Source organism: Malaclemys terrapin, chromosome 3 (genome assembly GCF_027887155.1).
Source record: "Malaclemys terrapin pileata isolate rMalTer1 chromosome 3, rMalTer1.hap1, whole genome shotgun sequence".
Taxonomy (NCBI): Eukaryota; Metazoa; Chordata; order Testudines; family Emydidae; genus Malaclemys; species Malaclemys terrapin.
Genome location: NC_071507.1, coordinates 147,642,621 through 147,662,576, shown reverse-complemented (window position 1 = coordinate 147,662,576; position 19,956 = coordinate 147,642,621). Strand labels below are relative to the sequence as shown.

Genomic DNA, 19,956 nt, shown 5'->3' with positions numbered 1-19,956 from the left:
GCCGTCTACCCAGCTGGAAGGTAGAAGTTCTCAAGGAAATATGGATTGTAGCACAGTTTCCTCAAATTGACTATCAGAGCACAATGCTGATTCTAAATAGTAGTGCTTGATGAAAGTTTAGACTGAACTTCAAGTGGCTGCTATACTAATCTCCATTATGGGCACCTACCTAAAACATGCCACAAAAGTTTCACTGGACCTGGTGGAATGGGCTTTAGCCCAGGAAGTACTAACATCCTTGCTAGATTGTAGCAAAACTCAATCAATACATGCCCTAATCCAGAGTGAACGGAAATGGGGCTATGGACAGATCAAAGGGAAGTACTTTGTACTGGTAATGTCTCTGTCCCATACAGAACCTCAGGTAGTTGCAGTGTGTCAACCTGATGGCCACATGGAAACAGGTGTCCTTTAAATTAAGAGCCATGTGTGAAGAACATGGAGTTGATCTGTAATAATTTGTGGCTAATGTATCCTGACTGGTGTGACGTTATTTGATTAAAATATGACTATATAAATTATTGTAGAAACCACTATTATACATTTGAAACACTTTTTGTACAATGTGGCATGTAAAATGTTTATGAAATGATGATGATTTGCTGATTATGATTATACTATTTGTATAATCAGTCTTCACAGCTGAGGATATTAGGAAGATTCCCAAACCTGAGCCATCCTTTGTAGGTGACAAATCTGAGGAATTGTCACAGATTGAAGTATCACTAGAGGAGGTTTTGGAATTAATTGATAAACTTAACAGTAACAAGTCACTGGGACCAGATGGCATTCACCTATCCCTCACCAAAGGCTTTTACGTAAATTAAGTTGTCATGGGATAAGAGGGAAGATCCTTTCATGGATTGAGAACTGGTTAAAATATAGGGATTAAAGCGTAGGAATAAATGGTAAATTTTCAGAATGGAGAGGGGTAACTAGTGGTGTTCCCCAAGGGTCAGTTCTAGGACCAATCCTATTCAACTTATTCATAAATGATCTGGAGAAAGGGGTAAACAGTGAGGTGGCAAAGTTTGCAGATGATACTAAACTGCTCAAGATAGTTAAGACCAAAGCAGACCCTGAAGAACTTCAAAAAGATCTCACAAAACTAAGTGATTGGGCAACAAAATGGCAAATGAAATTTGATGTGGATAAATGTAAAGTAATGCACATTGGAAAAAATAACCCCAACTATACAAACAATATGATAGGGGCTAATTTAGCTACAACTAATCAGGAAAGAAATCTTGGAGTCATCGTGGATAGTTCTCTAAAGACATCCATGCAGTGGCAGTCAAAAAAACAAACAGGATGTTAGGAATCATTAAAAAAGGGATAGATAATAAGACGGAGAATATCTTATTGCCCTTATATAAATCCATGGTATGCCCACATCTTGAATACTGCACACAGATGTGGTCTCCTCATCTCAAAAAAGATATATTGGCATTAGAAAAGGTTCAGAGAAGGGAAACTAAAATGATTAGGGGTTTGGAACGGGTCCCATATGAGGAGAGATTAAAGATGCTAGGACTTTTCAGCTTGGAAAAGAGGAGACTAAGGGGAGATATGATAGAGGTATATAAAATCATGAGTGGTGTGGAGAAAGTGAATAAGGAAAATTATTTACTTGTTCCCATAATATAAGAACTAGGGGCCACCAAATAAATTAATGGGCAGCAGGTTTAAAACAAATATTTAGTTATTCACCAGAAGAGAAGTCAAGGTGCAGGGACTGACACTTGATGGGGTGCACTCAGAGAAACTCCAGAAGGGTCAGAGGTGTTATGTACCAGTCTCCTTGTAACAGGGTAAGATTACAGCCAACATGAACACCCTGTATTCTTCAGATATTATGGTACTTGTTTAGCCTCCTGAGGTCCAGGACAGGTCTGAGACTGTGCACCTGCTTGGGAATGCGAAAGTACCGAAAATAGTACTTTCTCTAAGGCTCCTTTTGTGATGAGGGAATCCTCTTCTTCCGGAAGCATTTTTTTGTGAGGAGGGTCTCTGAAGAGAGGTAGGTGTGTGTGTATCTATCTGACGGGATACTCATCATGGATGGTCCCAGCACCCAGTGACTGGAAATAACCATGCAACAGGCATTGCAGAGGAATAAATAAATAAACAAACACACACAAAGATTAAAAACCAAAAGTTATAAAAATGGTACAATTTGGGCTAGCTCAGTCGTTCTCAACTCCGCAGCCCATGGGCCATTTGCGCCCTAATCAGCACACAGCTGCGGTCCATGTAACATCCTCAGGGCCATAACTAGGGTTGGGCAGGAAGGGATCTACTCTGGGTGCAGAGCTGGCGGGAGGGTGCAAAAATGGGGCAGCGCAGGATCAGGCCCAGCAGCATCAGGAAGCCAGGATACTCAGCGACCCCCACCCTGCAGGATCACGGGTCCAGTGACCCAGGCTGGAGCAGGATCCCTGGAGGCACTAGGACTGCAGTGAAAGGTGAGCTGCATGGCTGAGCTAGGAGACCAGTGGGCACGAGGGTGTGTGTGTGCAGGGTGCTAGGGTGTGTGTGCAACTGCTGGGGAGACAGTCCCAGGGGGGTCGGGTGATGGGGGGCATTCCCTGGCTGGGGAGGACAGTGTGGGGAGGGGCTAGGAGGCAGTCCCCTGGGTGGGGGGACTGGGTGCATGGGGGACAGTCCCTGGCTGGGGGGACAACCCACACCGGGCAGGACTCCCCATCTTTGCAGGCAGGCTCCACAGCCCGCCCCTGGGTGCTCAGCCCAGCCATGCTGCTGGTGGCAATACACCATGCCATGCCACCCTTATAGTAAATGAATTAATGTTAACAGTTAATGTTTTGCCTTATTTTGCTAATTTAAAATGCTCTTGGCAGACATTTGCCAGTGTTGAAATGAAAGGTACTATATTGATTTGAATCTTATTGCTGTATAATAAATACTACACTTTTTTTGGGGGGTGGGGTGGATGTGGCCCACATAACACACCGAGATATGCATATGCAGCCAAAATGGTAAATACATTGAGAACCACTGGGCTAGCTAAACCCAATGGGGCTAGGTAACAACACATACAACAGAGAGTTCCTCCTGCTCACTGTGTCACAGATGAAGGAAACTGAAACGGTTGGAGGAAGAGGATGCACTTCCTTTATGTGATCTTGAACATTCAACACTACAAGGAAGTGTGTTCACATCCCCCAAATGACTCTGCTATGAAGAGAGTCCCCCAAGCTTGCTGTCAAGGAGTGCCATCTCACAACTCGGAACAGAAGCCCTCAAAGAAGGAAAGATCGGGAATAGCCTTTTTTCATGCTTTAAAAACCAAACCAAACCAAATATTAGATTTTGTCTTCCCTATTTTTACTGGAGGAGTCCTTAAAAGACTAGTAGAACTATGACATCACAAGAGACTGAAACCTGAGCAATTGAGGCAGGATGGAATTTTTTTTATATATTCTTAAAAAGTCTGATTTTCTTAAAATACCTATTTAATTCAAACTTCTAACAAAAGTTCTCTTTATGAAAGTTAACATTTCAATTGAGAGAAGACAGTTCTAGCTTAGTTCTTTAGTCCTACAAAGGGTCCTTGAACAAGTAAGGGAAGACAAGATGTGATATTCCTGATATTTATAAGATAAAAGGAAAACATGTTAACTTCTTTTGCAGGTCACCTTTAAACTCTTATTTTTTTTCACATGTAATTGTGTTCAGTGGCAAAGTTTAATTCTGCAGCAGCAGTAAGCACTGCATCTCTCTAAAGATCAGTAGATCTTGCTCTCTGATTCCGGCATAATACTTTATTTTCACCCACTTTGCCATGTTTCCTAATGAAATTCATTCAACCTGAATGAAACCATTTATTTAACTTTTTACAAAACCCACCACCTACCTATATTCCATCGTCTATGTTTTGCATCATCAAACTGCTGCCGCAAGACTAGGAAATCTATAACATCTGGCATATCATGGTACCTAGTTGCAATCAAAATGGAAAAAGAATGATTAAGGTGAAAAAGCAGCAACAGAATACAGAAAACATTGTTCGATATCAAAATGCATTTAATGCATCTGAATTCAATATAAACATCTTAAATTTATGTCACAGAAAATTTCTGTTTAAAAATAAAACTTCTTTAAAATTTAGCAAATTTAAAAGGTTTTAAATATTACAAAAAACAGTTTCCCTATTGGAACAGAAATAATGCTTCCCTTACTTCATGGTGAATGATCCTCCAGTCAGTTTACCAGTATCTGGGTCAAGAAAAGCAAGTTTAAGACAGCAGAGAGTAGGCAATCCCACTTCATATTTAATCCCAACTATTTTCATCAGCTCTTGTTCCTGAAGTAAATAAAACAACATGCTTATTTTAGGTGGTTGAATATAAGAGGACTGTAACAGAAGTATGAAATGAAAAAAGTGAATATATTCTATTGAACAACAGATTTCAGTGGTGAACTATGTAAACAAAATTACTAGGTCAAATACAGACCTTTCAAATTTACTCCATGAAACCAAAAAGGTGCAATTCCCCAATATAACCTCATTGTATCGAATTGTTTAGAAACTTAATTTTTCACTGCAACACACTTTTAACAAGGGTTAAAAAAATAAATCAGATTGATACATGAACATCAATCACAGGTCTAGGATTTTTTGTTTCATCCTTCTCAGTAATCAATTAAGTTACTACAATCATAACTTTAAAATATTTATTTATTCCTGTTTAAAACTTCTTGGGCAATCATTACATTTTTTTAATCTTAATAAATCATTTTAAACACCAAGTTAAAAATATCAGTTTTAAAAAGATTCTGTCAGCAAAACTACGAACACTTTTTGTCAAATAACATGTATATAAAAGTTCTTTTCTATGACTTATTTTAAAGACAACAAAAATGGGAAAAGTTAAGAAATATCATACCCGTAGCTCCATTTTATGCCACGGCTGTTTTTTTGGATTAATGCTATATATTTTATTCTTTTTAGCCATTACAACATATGCTTCATGACCTTGTCGGAAATAGTAAACCTAAGAATGAAACAAAAATTAATTAAGCAACATTTTAAAATGCCAAAACGTTAGCAGTGTGTTCACAGTGTGTTCCCTTCCAAACCAAGATGGTACAGATACATGCAAATAAGGCCTTTAAAGGATCTATAAACTATTATTTTAATTTTAAACAGTGATAAGCTGCACTAGTGAGAGTAGGAACTCCCAGGTTATCAAGATAATGCATCACCCAATGGGTATACTGAATATTATAGTGGATCAAGTATGGTTCAGTTGTTTGTAGTAGGAATAAATTGTTAGTTTGTATAAAAGAGACTAAATCAAATGTAAAAGGTTCAAAAAGTATAGCTATTACTCCATTTTACAGCATATGGAGTCTGTTACTTTTTTAGTTAGAGAAACTAATACTAACACACATGCTTGTGTATTAGGAGAAACTGGAGAATTACTTTATGCATAAATACAAGTTTTATACTAATATTCTGAGAAAATAGATTCCTCCTCTCTTAAAGAAGGCATATGGCCTGGTGGATTGAGTGCTCGTATGGCTTCTCTTAGCATGGCATGACTATATTCTAGCACAATCAGTTGTGAAAATAAGGGAGAACTAAAATAAATATATGACTCTTACCTTATTTTTCCCATGAAATAATTTTAATGGGTGTTTACAAACTTACTAGCAATGTTTACTCTGGAAATTTTAATAATTGCTTTTTCAGGGGCTGGTGTTTGACTAATATAATCTACTTTTACTACCCAGTGTAATAGTATTTGTTTTATGTATTGGTATCTTTATGATGCATTTGGATGCTACAGAAATTTGTTATCCATCATAGTAATCAAATAAACAGCCAGATATACAAAATTATTATAAGTGCAGTAACTACTAAACTGAACACTAAACCAATTTAACACTAACTATCCAAAAACAGGTACCGTAATTCAAAATTCAAGCAGACACTTTCTACTCAATTTATGACACAGGAAAAAGGAAAGTGTGAAAAGGCAAAGGGTGGGATTTTCAAAAGCATCCAAGTGATCTAGAAGCACAAATCCCATTGGAAGTCATCACTGTAAGATCAAAACAACTTCAATGGATTAAAATAAAATTGCACATGCTGTCCACACAATAGTTAAAAACAATTCCACATTGCAGCAAATTTCACTGGCCCTCCCAATCAGCACAACACTACACAGGTGGGTATAAGTGGGTGGATAGAATGTCACAGAGATTAACCATTTACTTACATTGGTAATCATTTTTCTTTAAGTAACACAAATGTCATAGAGCAAATTAAACCATTGGATGTGGGATGGACAAGATCTAAATAATATCTTCCATGTGACTGAATAAATTAATAAACATGAACTATTTAAAAATATTTAGGTCACTTTATAATAGACAATTTTTTATTAAAAGAATATTTCCTTCCATTGACATCCTGTATGACAAAGTTAAGATCAGAGCAAACTTGTACACCTGAGATTTGAACTCCTTAACACAGACATTTCTGTGGGAGTGCTGAAGTTTTTACTATCAGCTCATGAACATTGCTGGCATAATGATGAAATTAACTCACTAGAAACCGGTTTCAAAGTAGCAGCCGTGTTAGTCTGTATCCGCAAATACAGACTAACAAATTTATGTGAGCATAAGCTTTCGTGGGCTACAGCCCACTTCATCGGATGCATAAAATGGAACACACAAGAAAGAAGATATTTATACATACAGAGACCATGAAAAGGTGGGAGTAGCCATACCAACTATAAGAGGCCAATCAATTGAGAGAGAAAAAAAAAAAAAACCTTTGAAGTGACAATCATGATTATCACTCCAAAGGTTTTTTTCTCTCTCCTGCTGATGATAGCTCATCTCAATTGATTGGCCTCTTACAGTTGGTATGGCTACTCCCACCTTTTCATGTTCTCTGTTTGTATAAATATCTTCTTTCTGTGTGTTCCATTCTATGCATCCGATGAAGCGGGCTGTAGCCCACGAAAGCTTATGCTCAAATAAATGTGTTAGTCTCTAAGGTGCCACAAGTACTCCTGTTTTTTTTCACTAGAAACCTTGAATGTACTCAAGGGATATGTAATAAAATTAAAACTGAACTCCTTCAAGCTAATTAGAACACAAGGCTTTAACAAACAACTAAAACAGCATACTGTCTATATGTATACCAATTTTAAATAATAATTTTCTTTATGAAATGACGTAAGCCAGCAATCTGTGGCTCTGCAAATTCAAATGAAAGAACAACGGTTTACATCCAAAACATTTTACTATCCATTCCCATGTAACACATGGAAAGTTAGGTATGGAACTAAACTAAAAAACAACAACAAACACACATAACCACAGTGAAGTCTTTGCCTGTTGAGCTGATACGTTAGCAAAAACCTATAGGCAATTAATGCCATATAACAGAAGATTTAATTTAAGTTATGTCACAGAATGAAATATCCTGTAACTAACCTTGCAGAATATTATATTATATATATTAAAGACATGGCCCTTAAATCACTGTTTTCTGTCTGTGATCTTTGAGGTTACAGAATCAGGTGGGAATCATGAGATTTTGCCAGAAATTATGGTGATCTAATTCAGGGCTAGGCAACCTATGGCACGTGTGCCGAAGGTGGCATGTGAGCTGATTTTTAGTGGCACTCACACTGCCCGGGTCCTGGCCACTGGTCTGGGGGGGCTCTGCATTTTAATTTAATTTTAAATGAAGCTTCTTAAACGTTTTAAAAACTTTATTTACTTTACATACAATAGTTTAGTTATATATTATAGACTTATAGAAAGAGACCTTCTAAAAACGTTAAAATGTATTACTAGTATGCGAAACCTTAAGTCAGAGTGAATAAATGAAGACTCGGCACACCCCTTCTGAAAGGTTGCCGACCTCTGATCTAATTGGTAGGAAGAGCAGCAGATGCTACTAAATGCTGGAGCTAAACTACATTTTTGAAAGATTCTTATTTAAATTTAGTGACAATCATTTACTACACCACCATATTTTTGCAACAGAAACAAAATGCAAATTATTGGAACAAGCTACAGATAATTCCTTCCATACTTACCAGCCACTCCTACCAATTTTCTCTATATAAATGAAACCATTTATACAGACTAATAAAATATTTTAATTTTACAATTAAGGAAAATCTCTCGTGATTTCCATTAAAAGACTGAGCACAGTAACATTCTAAACTGTAGAATGTTCTCTTCAGGCAGATAAATAGGCAGTCATCTCTCTTAGTTGCATTTCCTTAAAATATATAACAAAGATTTACAAGTGGTGCTAACAAGAAATAAAGTTAAGTGCTATTTATATGGTGAGCTTAACTAAATATGAAATTGGTCAGCTTTAGGAGAACAAGTCACAAAACAATAAACCTATTTGGGTTTATCAACCTCTTCTGGCGAATGTTGTAAACTACATTAATACCATCTCCCCCCACCCCAAATAATTCAAAAATAGTATGAGATATCTCCTTCTCAAAATGTATCTCCCACTACACACACAGTTTTACTCTGTAAGTCTTACCACAGTTGTGGGTTTTTGCATGTAATGAAGACGATTATTAAGGTTGCAAAGTCAAACACTCAGGAGTCATGAAATGGCAGAGTTAAGGCAACCTTAATTTGGCCTCCTTGTATGTATCTATTATGATACAGTCATCAATTACACAATCACATACTACTATTTCCACAAGACCCCAGTGTCATTCAGTGTACATAATGGACAATGTTCACTTAATGAGCCAGACATTCTATATATGGTTTTCTCCTCATTGTTCAAAGCGTTGCCCATGCTTTATTTACCACATACTATTCAAACCCTGCTGTGAAAGTAGGGCTATTAATCTCCTCATAGACTTTTTCTATGATGATCATCACTATCCAAGTGCTTAGCAAACATTAATGAATTTATTTTCACAACACCTCTATAAAATACATAGGTACTATCCCCATTTTACAGATGGCAAGCTGAGGCAGAGATTAAGGTGAAAAGTATCTTCTAATTTTGGATGCCCAATTTGAGATACCCAGAGCCTGATTTTTCAGCATTATAGCACTTATGTTTAGAGCACAGCCCCCATTGACTTCAATTGTAGTTCTGAGTGCTCAGCACTTTTGCAAATCAGACCCCAGGGCCTCAAGTTTAACACCCAGAACATATGGAACACACAATGACTGAATGTGAAAAATCTGGTGCATATGAGTTACTTACAATCACAAAGGAACTCTATGGCAGAGGCGGGGATAGAATCCAATTACCCAGAGTGACATTCAACTGCTTTAACTATGAGACCATCCTCTATTTCCTGCAATTTTCCTCACTCCATTTCCTATTTTCCTCACTCACCACAACCTTTCAACTTCTGCAACAAATGAGGCAGGCGTCCTGCAGACAACAGCCTTCGTTGGTACACAACTCTGATTCATTTCCAAAGCAGGGTGGAAAAAATAGCATGTGATCATGTAATTAACGACTGTATCATAATGCTTACATACAAGGTGGCTGAATTAAGGTTGCCTGTGCATTTCCTAACTTTTGAGCCCTTTAATTTGCAACTTCAATATTATTTTAGTGTATTTTTTGTGTGCAAATCAAGGTGTTTTTTTTTTTAAAGCAAAGTGAAAAAACCAAATTCCATAATGTGATATTTTACTGACATCCACATAGGTTATCTGCAGGGCTAGAACCTTTAGATCCACTGCACATAACTCTGCCAATTGAGCTAATGGGGAAAATCAGGGGTCGGCAACCTTTCAGAAGTGGAGTGCCCAGTCTTCATTTATTCACTCTAATTTAAGGTTTTGCGTGCCAGTAATACATTTTAACGTTTTTAGAAGGTCTCTTTCTATAAGTCTATAATATATAACTAAACTATTGTTGTATGTAAAGCAAATAAGGTTTTTAAAATGTTTAAGAAGCTTCATTTAAAATTAAATTAAAATGCAGAGCCCCCCGGACCGGTGGCCAGGACCTGGGCAGTGAGTGTGCCATTGAAAATCGGCACGCGTGCCAGAGGTTGCCTACGCCTGGGGTAACTGATAGGAATAGAGGTTATCATCCTTTATGTAGACCAGAACTAGAAGGAGTGAGACACTCTGCCAGTGGGTTTTACTAGTGCTCATTGAAACTTGAAATTGTTGTTTAATGGGAAATATTGACATTTCAAGAAATTGGAAACGAAACAAAATATTTTTGAAATTTCCCACAAAACAAATTCTGAAAAAACTCAGCTTTGAAATTTTGGGAAATATTGACATTTCAAGAAATTGGAAACGAAACAAAATATTTTTGAAATTTCCCACAAAACAAATTCTGAAAAAACTCAGCTTTGAAATTTTTTATTTCATTTAAAAAATTTGTTTCAAGTATTTTTTACTAGGCACAGGCAGATAATACTTAACACTGACTGAAATGTCTTATCTTTTTTTCTAAATCAAAGTGCATGCTGTTTTTGTTTAATGAAACAAATTACAACAAAAATAGAAAACAGTTTGCTCTAGAAAAAATGCAAGACATTTCAATCAGTAGCAAACAGCAGCTACCCTTGATGGTTTTAAAAATAAAATAAAATTTTGAAACATAATTTGGGAATTTTCCATTAGAATTTTTTTCTGGGAAAAAAAAAAAAAAAATTCAAACTCTCTCCGGGAATTTTTTTTTGAAACAAATATGATTTCTCACACACAAAATTGATTTAATCAAAACTGTTTTTCCTGACAAAAAACTATTTTGATGAACATTGTCTGATCGACTCTAGGTTTCACAGACTCTTCTGTCCAGCCCTCCCAAATTTGACTCTTTCTGCCTCATCCTATACAACCTGTACCTGTCTTTATCCCACCACTAGCTCCTCAGCCCCAGTCCCACTCTAATCACCTAGCCAGTCCCATGCCTCAGGCTTCTGATCCCAGTCCCAGTCTCTTTTCCCAGGGAGTTCTAATGTCACCTCTTCAGACTCCCCATTCCAGTCCCACTTCCAGCCACTCCTAATCCCCCCCACTCCCTTGTTCCCAATCTCCTTGCCTAGCTAATACCAGTATCCTCCCCAAACTTGGCTTCTTGTTTCCCCCTTCCCCTGAGCCTACTGGCTCCCATTCCCAGTCTTAGTTCCTGGGCTTCTCACCCAGTTTCAGTGCCCTCACCTCCCCTTGTCACAGTCTCTTTGCTTAGCCAGTCCCAGTTCTACCCCTGCAACCTTTTCCTTGTCAAATCTCCCCCCAGATCCTTTCCCCTGCCCTGCTGCTAGACTCCAGTCCCAGCCTCAGCCCCACTGCCAGACTCTAGTCCCAGCCTTTGCCCCCAGTCTACTCCTCCACAATGCCATAGGTCCAGCTTCCGTGTGCTCTGCATCTGAATCAAACTATTTCCCCCCCCCCATGCTACCTGGGTGCCAGTAGAGAGTCATTGTGAGCACTGGAGAGACTGGCTCTTTGCTTCAGTGCCCAGCCCAAGCTCTGACAGGAGCAGCTATAACAGGAAAAGTCAGTTTCACTAATAGACTTGGGCTGCAGCATGTTCAGTCACTCCACGGGGATGAAGCACATGCAGTCTAGCTGTTGAGGCTCCTGAATGTTCAGGGAGGATGGAATCTTCAGAGATTTTAGCTGTTAAGAACTAGCAGGTCTGTATTGAGCATGTGCAAACTGCAATTTTTCAAAGGCTTTTTACTTGGCCAAGTTTGGGTACATTCTCACAGAGAAAAGCACATCCCTGACACTAGTCTCCACCCTCTTGTAAAATTTCAAGTCCCTGTTCCAAAGCATGGAGGCACTACAGCTTTCCAAAGAAAAGGTTGCCACAATATTTTTAACATTGAAAAATAATGTATTTTTCCCTAGCCTTATCCTCTGAAATTGCAAATAGTATGCAATGTAATCCTAGTGTTAGTGGAAATTGAGTCAGAGGACCTTGGCTTTGTTAGCCCAGGGCTTGAGAGTCCACACACTCATTGGTGACGCTAGGTTTAGAATTTTTGGACCCAAATCCAGGTTCCAATGTGCACAGTGCAGTACACAGATACAAGTCAAAATCACCATATCCCAGGCTTCCCAGCTGTGGTCGCTCTAGCCCTTGGTTAATGGTGCAGTGTGGGAAAACTTTACTGCCCATCCCAGGTTATAGGAAGATATCACAGCCTGTCAACACATCCTGCTGAGCTGTCTTTTGAGTCTGCATGCTCCCGACAACCTGAGCCAGCAACATGGAGGAACCACAATCTGAAGAGCTTCTCTTGCATTTTCTGACCTACCAAAGGCACCTGTCAGAGAAGGAGGAGGAGAATACAGACACGGAAGACAAATTGGCTGATGCTGCTTACAACTCTCAGAATAACCGCTGATGCCCCCTATGCAGACCAATGCTTCTGTAGCAGGCCCACAAGAACAGACTAGTGGGATCACATCATCATATGGATATGGGATGATGAACAGTGGGTCCAAAACTTTCACATGAAGAAAGCTACATTTCTAGAGTTTTGTGAACAGCTTGCCCCCACCCTCCAATGTCAGGACACACACATGAGGGTTGCCATACTGGTTGAGTAATGGGTTGCTATAACCATCTGGAAGCTGGCTACCCTGGACTGCTACAGGTCCGTAGCTAGCCAGTTTGGTACTGGAAAGTCAACTGTGGGTAAGGTGGTGGTGGTGGTTTCCAAGGCAATGAGGCACGTGATTTACCCAAAAGTGGTGGGCATACAATATCCCTGAAGTAATTACTAGTTTTGAGAGAATGGGGTTTCCAAACTACGCTGGGTGCACTGATGGGACTCACGTGCCCATAGTTTGCCCCCCTCAAGGCGCATGAGAACATAAACAGCAAAGGGTACTACTCCACTGTTATGCAGGCCCTTGTGGACCACAGAGGCCAATTTATGGATGCCAACATGGGCTGCACTAAGAAAGATCATGATGCCAGGGTTTTCTAACTACTGGGAGTCTACATCCATGGACAAGATGCAACACTATTGTCACCAAATGACACTGTCATAAATGGAGTTACTGTCCCCACTGTTATTTTGGAGGACCCTGCATACCCCCCCTTTTGCCTTGCCTTAGGAACCATACCAGAACACCTGGCAAAACAGTATTTAATCACACTGTCAGAAGGTGCAGAATGGTGACTGAAGGTGGGTTCGGCAAACTGAAATTCAGCTGGCACTGTCTGAAGACCTGTTAGGATTCCAGTGTCATCAATGCTGTCTGCATTACTGTGGCTTGCTGTGTTCTTCACAATCTTTGTGAAGCCAAAGGTGAGCCATTTTCCCCGAATGGACCCATGACAGAAATGGATCACTGAATTGGTACATTATACCAGAAAGTGTGCCTATCACAACTGGAGCAGGATGCATCTGGGCAACACAAATCAGGGTTCTGTGCTCCCATGTTACGGGCTTGCATAGGCCAATGGAAGAGGGAGAATAGTATGTTTATGAATGTGCTTGTACAATGTTTATAGTAAATGAGATCATGTAACGAAATGGGGAGGGCTGATTGCTACGCATTGTAACTTACAGGTGACATAACTGATTATGAACTGGGTAGGAGGTTGATTGCTATGCACTGTACTTACAGGTGACATGACTGATTATGAACTGGGGGGTAGAGGCGTGTGGCAAGAACTGTAGATTTACAGTAGGGATTGATGTAGAGAAAGTTATTGAATACTTATGTTCAAATACAACTTCCCAGCTGTCCCTTATCATGCATTTATCTTTATTATTTAAAATACACATTATATGATGTGATGCAGTGATGGTCAGTCTTAATAAAATAAAGGCCTTTATTTGTGAACATGGATGTGAAACACAAAAATAGATTAAACCACTGCCATGCAAGCCAGCTATCACTCACACACCAATAATAACCCAACTCCAAAACCATTTATAAAACAGAGTGCATAAACCAAACATTAAACAGTGAACACAGTGACAACAAATAAATCCCCTTAGGTTGCATGTCCTCTGGCCTCCTGTTCTCCTTTCCCCTTCTTTTATGTTTAGTATGCTCTTGGCACCGGTGCACAGGGGTGGGAAGCCTTCAGCGGGGATGGCTCAGCACAGGGTTAGAGGATTGTACATGGTAGATTTGCCCTGTCCAGCTGCTGTTACGTTTTGGTTGCATGGGCCACCCAAACTATGGAATTGTCCAAACTGTTCCCTGCTTTGCAGCACATGGTCCCATGGAGGGGACTCAGGGCATGGTGCAGGCGCAGCAGGAGCCTGTACTCTTGGGGTCATAAGCCTCTCAACAGCCTCTCAAACAGGTCTTTCTGCTGTGCTCTATCTTCCTCCCTCAGCCAATGTTCCTGCTCTAGAAACTGCGTTGCACTGCAATTCTGTCCTCTCACTCTGCAGCCTGTCTGTGCCTTTCCACTTGCCGTGAATCCTTCTCCTTCTGGTATTGCACCTGCTTGTTGTCCCTGTCCAGAATGTTCACTTTAAGTTCATCACAGAAACACTTCTGCTGGGACTAGTCTGTGACAGTTCTGCATCCCAGGGGTCTGCTTGACTGCACTCACACTGTCAAGGTGGAGGGACCAGCAGAGGCAGAAAGGCCTAAGAGTAGACATCAAACAGTGCATTATTGTTTCAGCACTTTAAATCAGGTTTCTGCAGGCAAAAGTGGCTTGTGGAATCTCAAGGCCCAGAAATGATACTTTGCAAAACTGAACTTCAATATATCCGGAGAGGAATATTTCAGTTCCCAAAAGCTGTGTTAACACAACTGAATCACAGTGAAACGATGCAGAAAGAATGGTAAGTTAAAATTTAAAATTTTTCGGTTTAAAAATTGCAGACCAGCTTGGTTTGTGGGCAGAGAAGTGACAGCTTACTAACTAAGCCTTCTCTAGCCTTTCAGGGATTCCACCTTCTGGAGGACATCACAAGTCTAAAGGTTCCAAAATGTCAAAGGGACATTTTATTCCAAGCTGTCAGAGGCAAGCCAGCTGTGTATGCCACAGAGGTTTTCAAACTTACGGTGACTGAATGCACATCTACGAATGGAGTGAGCTGGTGATCTACAGAGCTGGAACTAGAAAATACTCAATTTTTCTGAAACTTGAATGCCTCTCGAGTTCCCTACTATGGGAAAAGTTTGCAGCTAACAGCACTGGGATTGGGCCAAAATTCATGGGGGAAATCAACAGGATGCTGTGTTAGCATCCACATAGATTATTGCCTCCCTACAGTTTCCGATGCATGCTGCTCTGACCGCAACTACCCAGTGACGACATGCAAACACACACAACAACACAGACTCTCAAAGAACTACACAGCCATTTCCCCCACTCCCTGGCACATTTCTGGTGTATATACAACCCCCCCACCAGCTGTACTTTGGACATTGATTTCATTGCCCATGGACTACAATTAACTTCCCCACCAGACAGTTGACCATTTACAGGCAGCTCATTACACTGTGGCGGGACTAATTTGTATGGCACGGGATACTAAAAGGGAAGGCAATATCTGGTTCTCATTTTTAACATTCCAGCACATCTTTGTAAGAATGTGCTTGTTTCTAGTAAAATTAAATTTTAAATGCTTCGTTCATTGATGTTTGCGCTTCCTGGTTTCCGTTTTGAATTCCATGTGGTGGTGCTGCTAAGGTGCTGGCATTCCATTCACCATTGGCAGATACACACTGCTGCCCTCAGCTTGTAATACATTTTCCATTGGGTCATAATTCAGAAATTCCTCCTATCCATATAACAACAACAAACATGGAACCAGAAACTTACCAGGTTGAGGGGCTACTTCTGCTTCGTGTGTTTCTGCTGCTAGTTCTGCAATGGGCTGCTCCTCCAAAGAGTCATCAAAAAGGTCTTCTGAGTAGAGATCCAAGATGTGCTGCAGCTGCTACAGTAGCAAAGCATCCTGGGAGACTGGCGTGAGCACAAGAGTCACTTCAGCAGCCTGATCGGATGTTTGCTCCCCTCCAGTGTCAAACTGGATTCCAGGGTCAGAAGATCAACATCTCTGCTAACCAGACTGTCATAAAGTGCTGGTGGCTCAGTACTCGGTGCCATTCCCAGCACCTGGTCAAACTCCTCATAAAACGGGCAGGTGAGTTTCCAGAGGTGTGGTTCTCATTCCTGGCTTTCCAGTAGTTGTTCTTGGAATGCTTAATCCACTCTCTGCGCTGGTCTGATAAATCCACAAAGCTGCCAACTTCTTCACTATTTCCTTGTATGCATGGTCATTTCTTGAACTCTTGCTGAAGTCAAATTGTTTGCTTATCTCACCCGAGAGTTTAACTAAAATCTGATTGTGCTCTCATGACCAGCTAGCAGTGCACTTGGCAAAGGACTATTTTGTGTTGGTGGCCATTATAAACATAAGAGAAGATTCACTCTGCTTACAGCTCAGCAGTCAGAATAAAAAGGAAGGGCTAAATTCTGAGCAGCTGTACCAGAATCAGAGAAACCATTTCCATTTCTTGGGATAGAAAGGACGAAAGACACCATCCCATGGGGTTGTGGGACAGCATTGGTGGACTTTCAGGTCCCAGTATGGGAGGCATGGGCCAGAGCTGCATCCATTCTGCAAAATTTGAGCCTGTGGGACTCAGGCTCAAATATCTCCCCACACTGATGGGGTCCTGGGGCCTGCACATGGAGGGCTTGCTGGCCTGAGTCAGATATAATTATGTGTAGATGAAAGGTGGATATGAGCCCAAGCTTGCACTGCAGTGCAGACACATCCTAAATTGTTTTGGCTGAAATTTTCCAAAAAATGCAGCCTAAGGCAGACACCCAGTATGGAAAATTTCAGCCCAAATAATTATCGTCAAAGTCATAAGCAACAGAAAATACGGCCTTAGGGAAGTGTTGAGCAACCTTAATAATAAGTCAAGTTACCAGCCGTGCTTATAATAAAATAATTATCCAGCTGTGGAATTTCTTGCACCCTCTCGGACACATATGAGAACAACCATTGTCAGTGATATGATTCTGGACTAGATGTATTACTGGTACATCTCTTTTAGTGCAATAATTCCTATGTTTCCAGGTACAGACTAGGTGGCAATTGTCAAGTTCATTAATGTCAAGGTTCTTTTGAACAACAGACAGATGAGAGCATGCCTAAGTATTCCCTGTATACAGTGCAACATCTGCTTTGCCTGGCCAAATGTGAGATTTCTGTGAAACATGTCAATACTAGTAGGGTGCTAAAGACTCTTAAGAGTATGGTACAGGCATATCGCTGACAACCCTACAATACCTAGATGGCACCACTGACCAGATTAGTTCATCTTGGATTTGATTCTGTGCGGAGCAGAGCACCTCCTCAGAGGCTCTCAATGGAAACTGAAGTTGATGATCTATGTGGGAACTCAGGGTACGTCTATACTTACCTCCGGGTTTGGCGGTAAGCAATCGATCTTCTGGGATTGATTTATCGCGTCTTGTCTAGATGCGATAAATCGATCCCGGAAGTGCTCGCCATCGACGCCGATACTCCTGCTCTGCAAGAGGAGTATGCGCAGTCGACGGGGGAGCCTGCCTGCCGTGTGTGGACCTGCGGTAAGTACTTCGACTTCAGCTACGTTATTCACGTAGCTGAAGTTGCGTATCTTGTTTCAAACTGGGGGGTTAGCGTGGACCAGTCCTCAGTTCAGCACTCTGGGTGCTCAACACCTCTCCAGAAATGCTTAGCTCTTTGAAGATTCAGGACCGTGCAGATTTTATAGTGTATGGCCCAACTACTTCCTCTGGCTTTTTCCCGAGGGGTGAACTTGTGTGTCATTGATTATGGAAGACAGGGTACATAAAATCTTGTTTTTGACTTGGATTTTCAAGCCATATGTTATAATAAGTATTGTTCGTACACCCAATACATTGTACTTGGCACATTTTATAAATTAAAAACAAAAATTGTTTTATGTATCTGTCATTTTTGGAATTCAACTATTGAATCACAGAATCATAGAAATGTAGGACTGGAAGGGACCTCAAGAGGTTATCTAGTCCAGTCCCCTGAACTCATGGCAGGACTAAGTATTATCTAAACCATTCCTGACAAGTTTTTGTCTACAAATCTCCAATAATGGAGATTCCACAATCTTCCTGGACAATTTATTCCAGTGCTTAACCACCCTGATAGTTAGGAAGTTTTTTCCAATGTCCAACCTAAACTGCCCTTGCTGTAATTTAAGCCCATTGCTTCTTGTCGTATCCCTCAGAGGTTAAGGAGAACATTTTTTCTCCCTCCTCCTTGTAACAACATTTTATGTACTTGAAAACTTATGTCCCTCCTCAGTCTTCTCTTCTCCAGACTATACAATCCAATTTATTCAATCTTCCCTCATAGATCATGTTTTCTAGACCTTTAATCATTTTAGTTGCTCTTCTCTGGACTTTCTCCAATTTGTCCACATCTTTCCTGAAGTGTAGCACCCAGAATTGGACACTACTCCAGTTGAGACCTAATCAGCACGGAGTACAGTGGAAGAATTACTTCTCGTGTCTTGCTTACAATACTCCATGCCAGAATGACATTTGCTTTTTTGCAACAGTATTACACTGTTCACTCATATTTAGCTTGTGATCCATTACCCCCTGATACGTTACTGCAGTATTTCTTCCTAGGCAGTCATTTCCCATTTTGTATGTGTGCAACTGATTGTTCCTCCTAAGTGGAATACATTGCATTTGTCCTTATTGAATTTCATCCTATTGACCTCAGACCATTTCTCCAGTTTGTCCAGATCATTTTCAATTTTAATCCAATTCTCTAAAGCACTTGCAACTCCTCTCAGCTTGGTATCATCTGCAAACTATATAAGTGTACTCTCTATGCCATTATCTAAATCATCTGATGAAGATATTCAACAAAACTGGGCCCAAACTGATGCCTATGGGACCCTTGATATGCCCTTCCAGCTTGACTGTGAACCTCTAGTAACTACTCTCTGGCAACGGTTTTCCAACCAGTTATGCACCCACCTTATAGTAGCTCCATCTAGATTGCATCTCCCTAGTTTGTTTATGAGAAGGTCATGCGAGACAGTATCAAAAGCCTTACTAAAGTCAAAATATACGACATCTACCACTTCCCCCCTATCTACAAGGCTTGTTACCCTGTCAAAGATAGCTCTTAGGCTGGTTTGACATGATTTTCTCTTAAGTACCAGTCATCATGGATTTGTCATCACTGTATTATCTTCTAGGTGTTTGCAAATTGATTGCTTACTTATTTGCTCCATTATCTTTCTGGGTATTGAAGCTAAGCTGACTGGTCTGTAATTTCCCAGGTTGTCCTTATTTCCCTTTTTATAGATTGGCACTATATGCCCTTTTCCAATGCTCTGGAATGTACCCCATCTTCCATGACTTTTTGAAGATAACTGCTAATGGCTCAGATATCTCCTCAGTCAGCTCGAGTATTCTAGGATTTATTCATCAGGACCTGGTGATGGAAGACATTTAGCTTGTCTAAGTAATTTTTAACTTGTTCTTTTCCTATTTTAGCCTCTGATCCTACCTCATTTTCACTGGCATTCACTATTTGAGACATCCAATTGCTACTATCCTGTTTGGTGAAAACTGAAACAAAAAGGTCATTTAGAACTTCTGCCATTTCCACATTTTCTGTTATTGTCGTCCCCCCCACTTCCATTGAGTAATGGGCCTTAGTCTTCCTCTTACTTCTAATGTATTTGTAGTATGTTTTCTTGTTATCCTTTACATCTCCAGCTAGTTTGATCTTGTTTTGTGCCTTGGCCTTTCTAATTTTGTCCCTTTATACTTGTATAATTTGTTTACATTCATCCTTTGTAATCTGACCTAGTTTTCACTTTTTGGAGGACTTTTTTCAATTTGAGATCATTGAAGATCTCCTGGTTAAGCCAGGGTGGTCTCTTGCCATACTTCCTATCTTTCCTACACAATGGATAGTTTGCTCTTGTGCCCTTAATAATGTC

The 19,956-nt window shown here is 40.2% G+C and overlaps 1 protein-coding gene across 2 annotated transcripts in view; it reads right to left on the bottom strand.

The window, feature by feature from the left end:
* PHIP (pleckstrin homology domain interacting protein) overlaps positions 1–19,956 on the bottom strand; it is a 334,660-nt gene that overhangs the window by 41,325 nt on the left and 273,379 nt on the right. For both annotated transcript variants that reach the window (XM_054021954.1, XM_054021955.1), the window contains exons 25-27: positions 4,911–5,018; positions 4,203–4,327; positions 3,878–3,960 (exon numbers count right to left, since the gene is read on the bottom strand). In XM_054021954.1, coding sequence (XP_053877929.1) covers positions 3,878–3,960; positions 4,203–4,327; positions 4,911–5,018 — 316 coding nt within the window. The remainder of the gene's footprint in view (positions 1–3,877; positions 3,961–4,202; positions 4,328–4,910; positions 5,019–19,956) is intronic.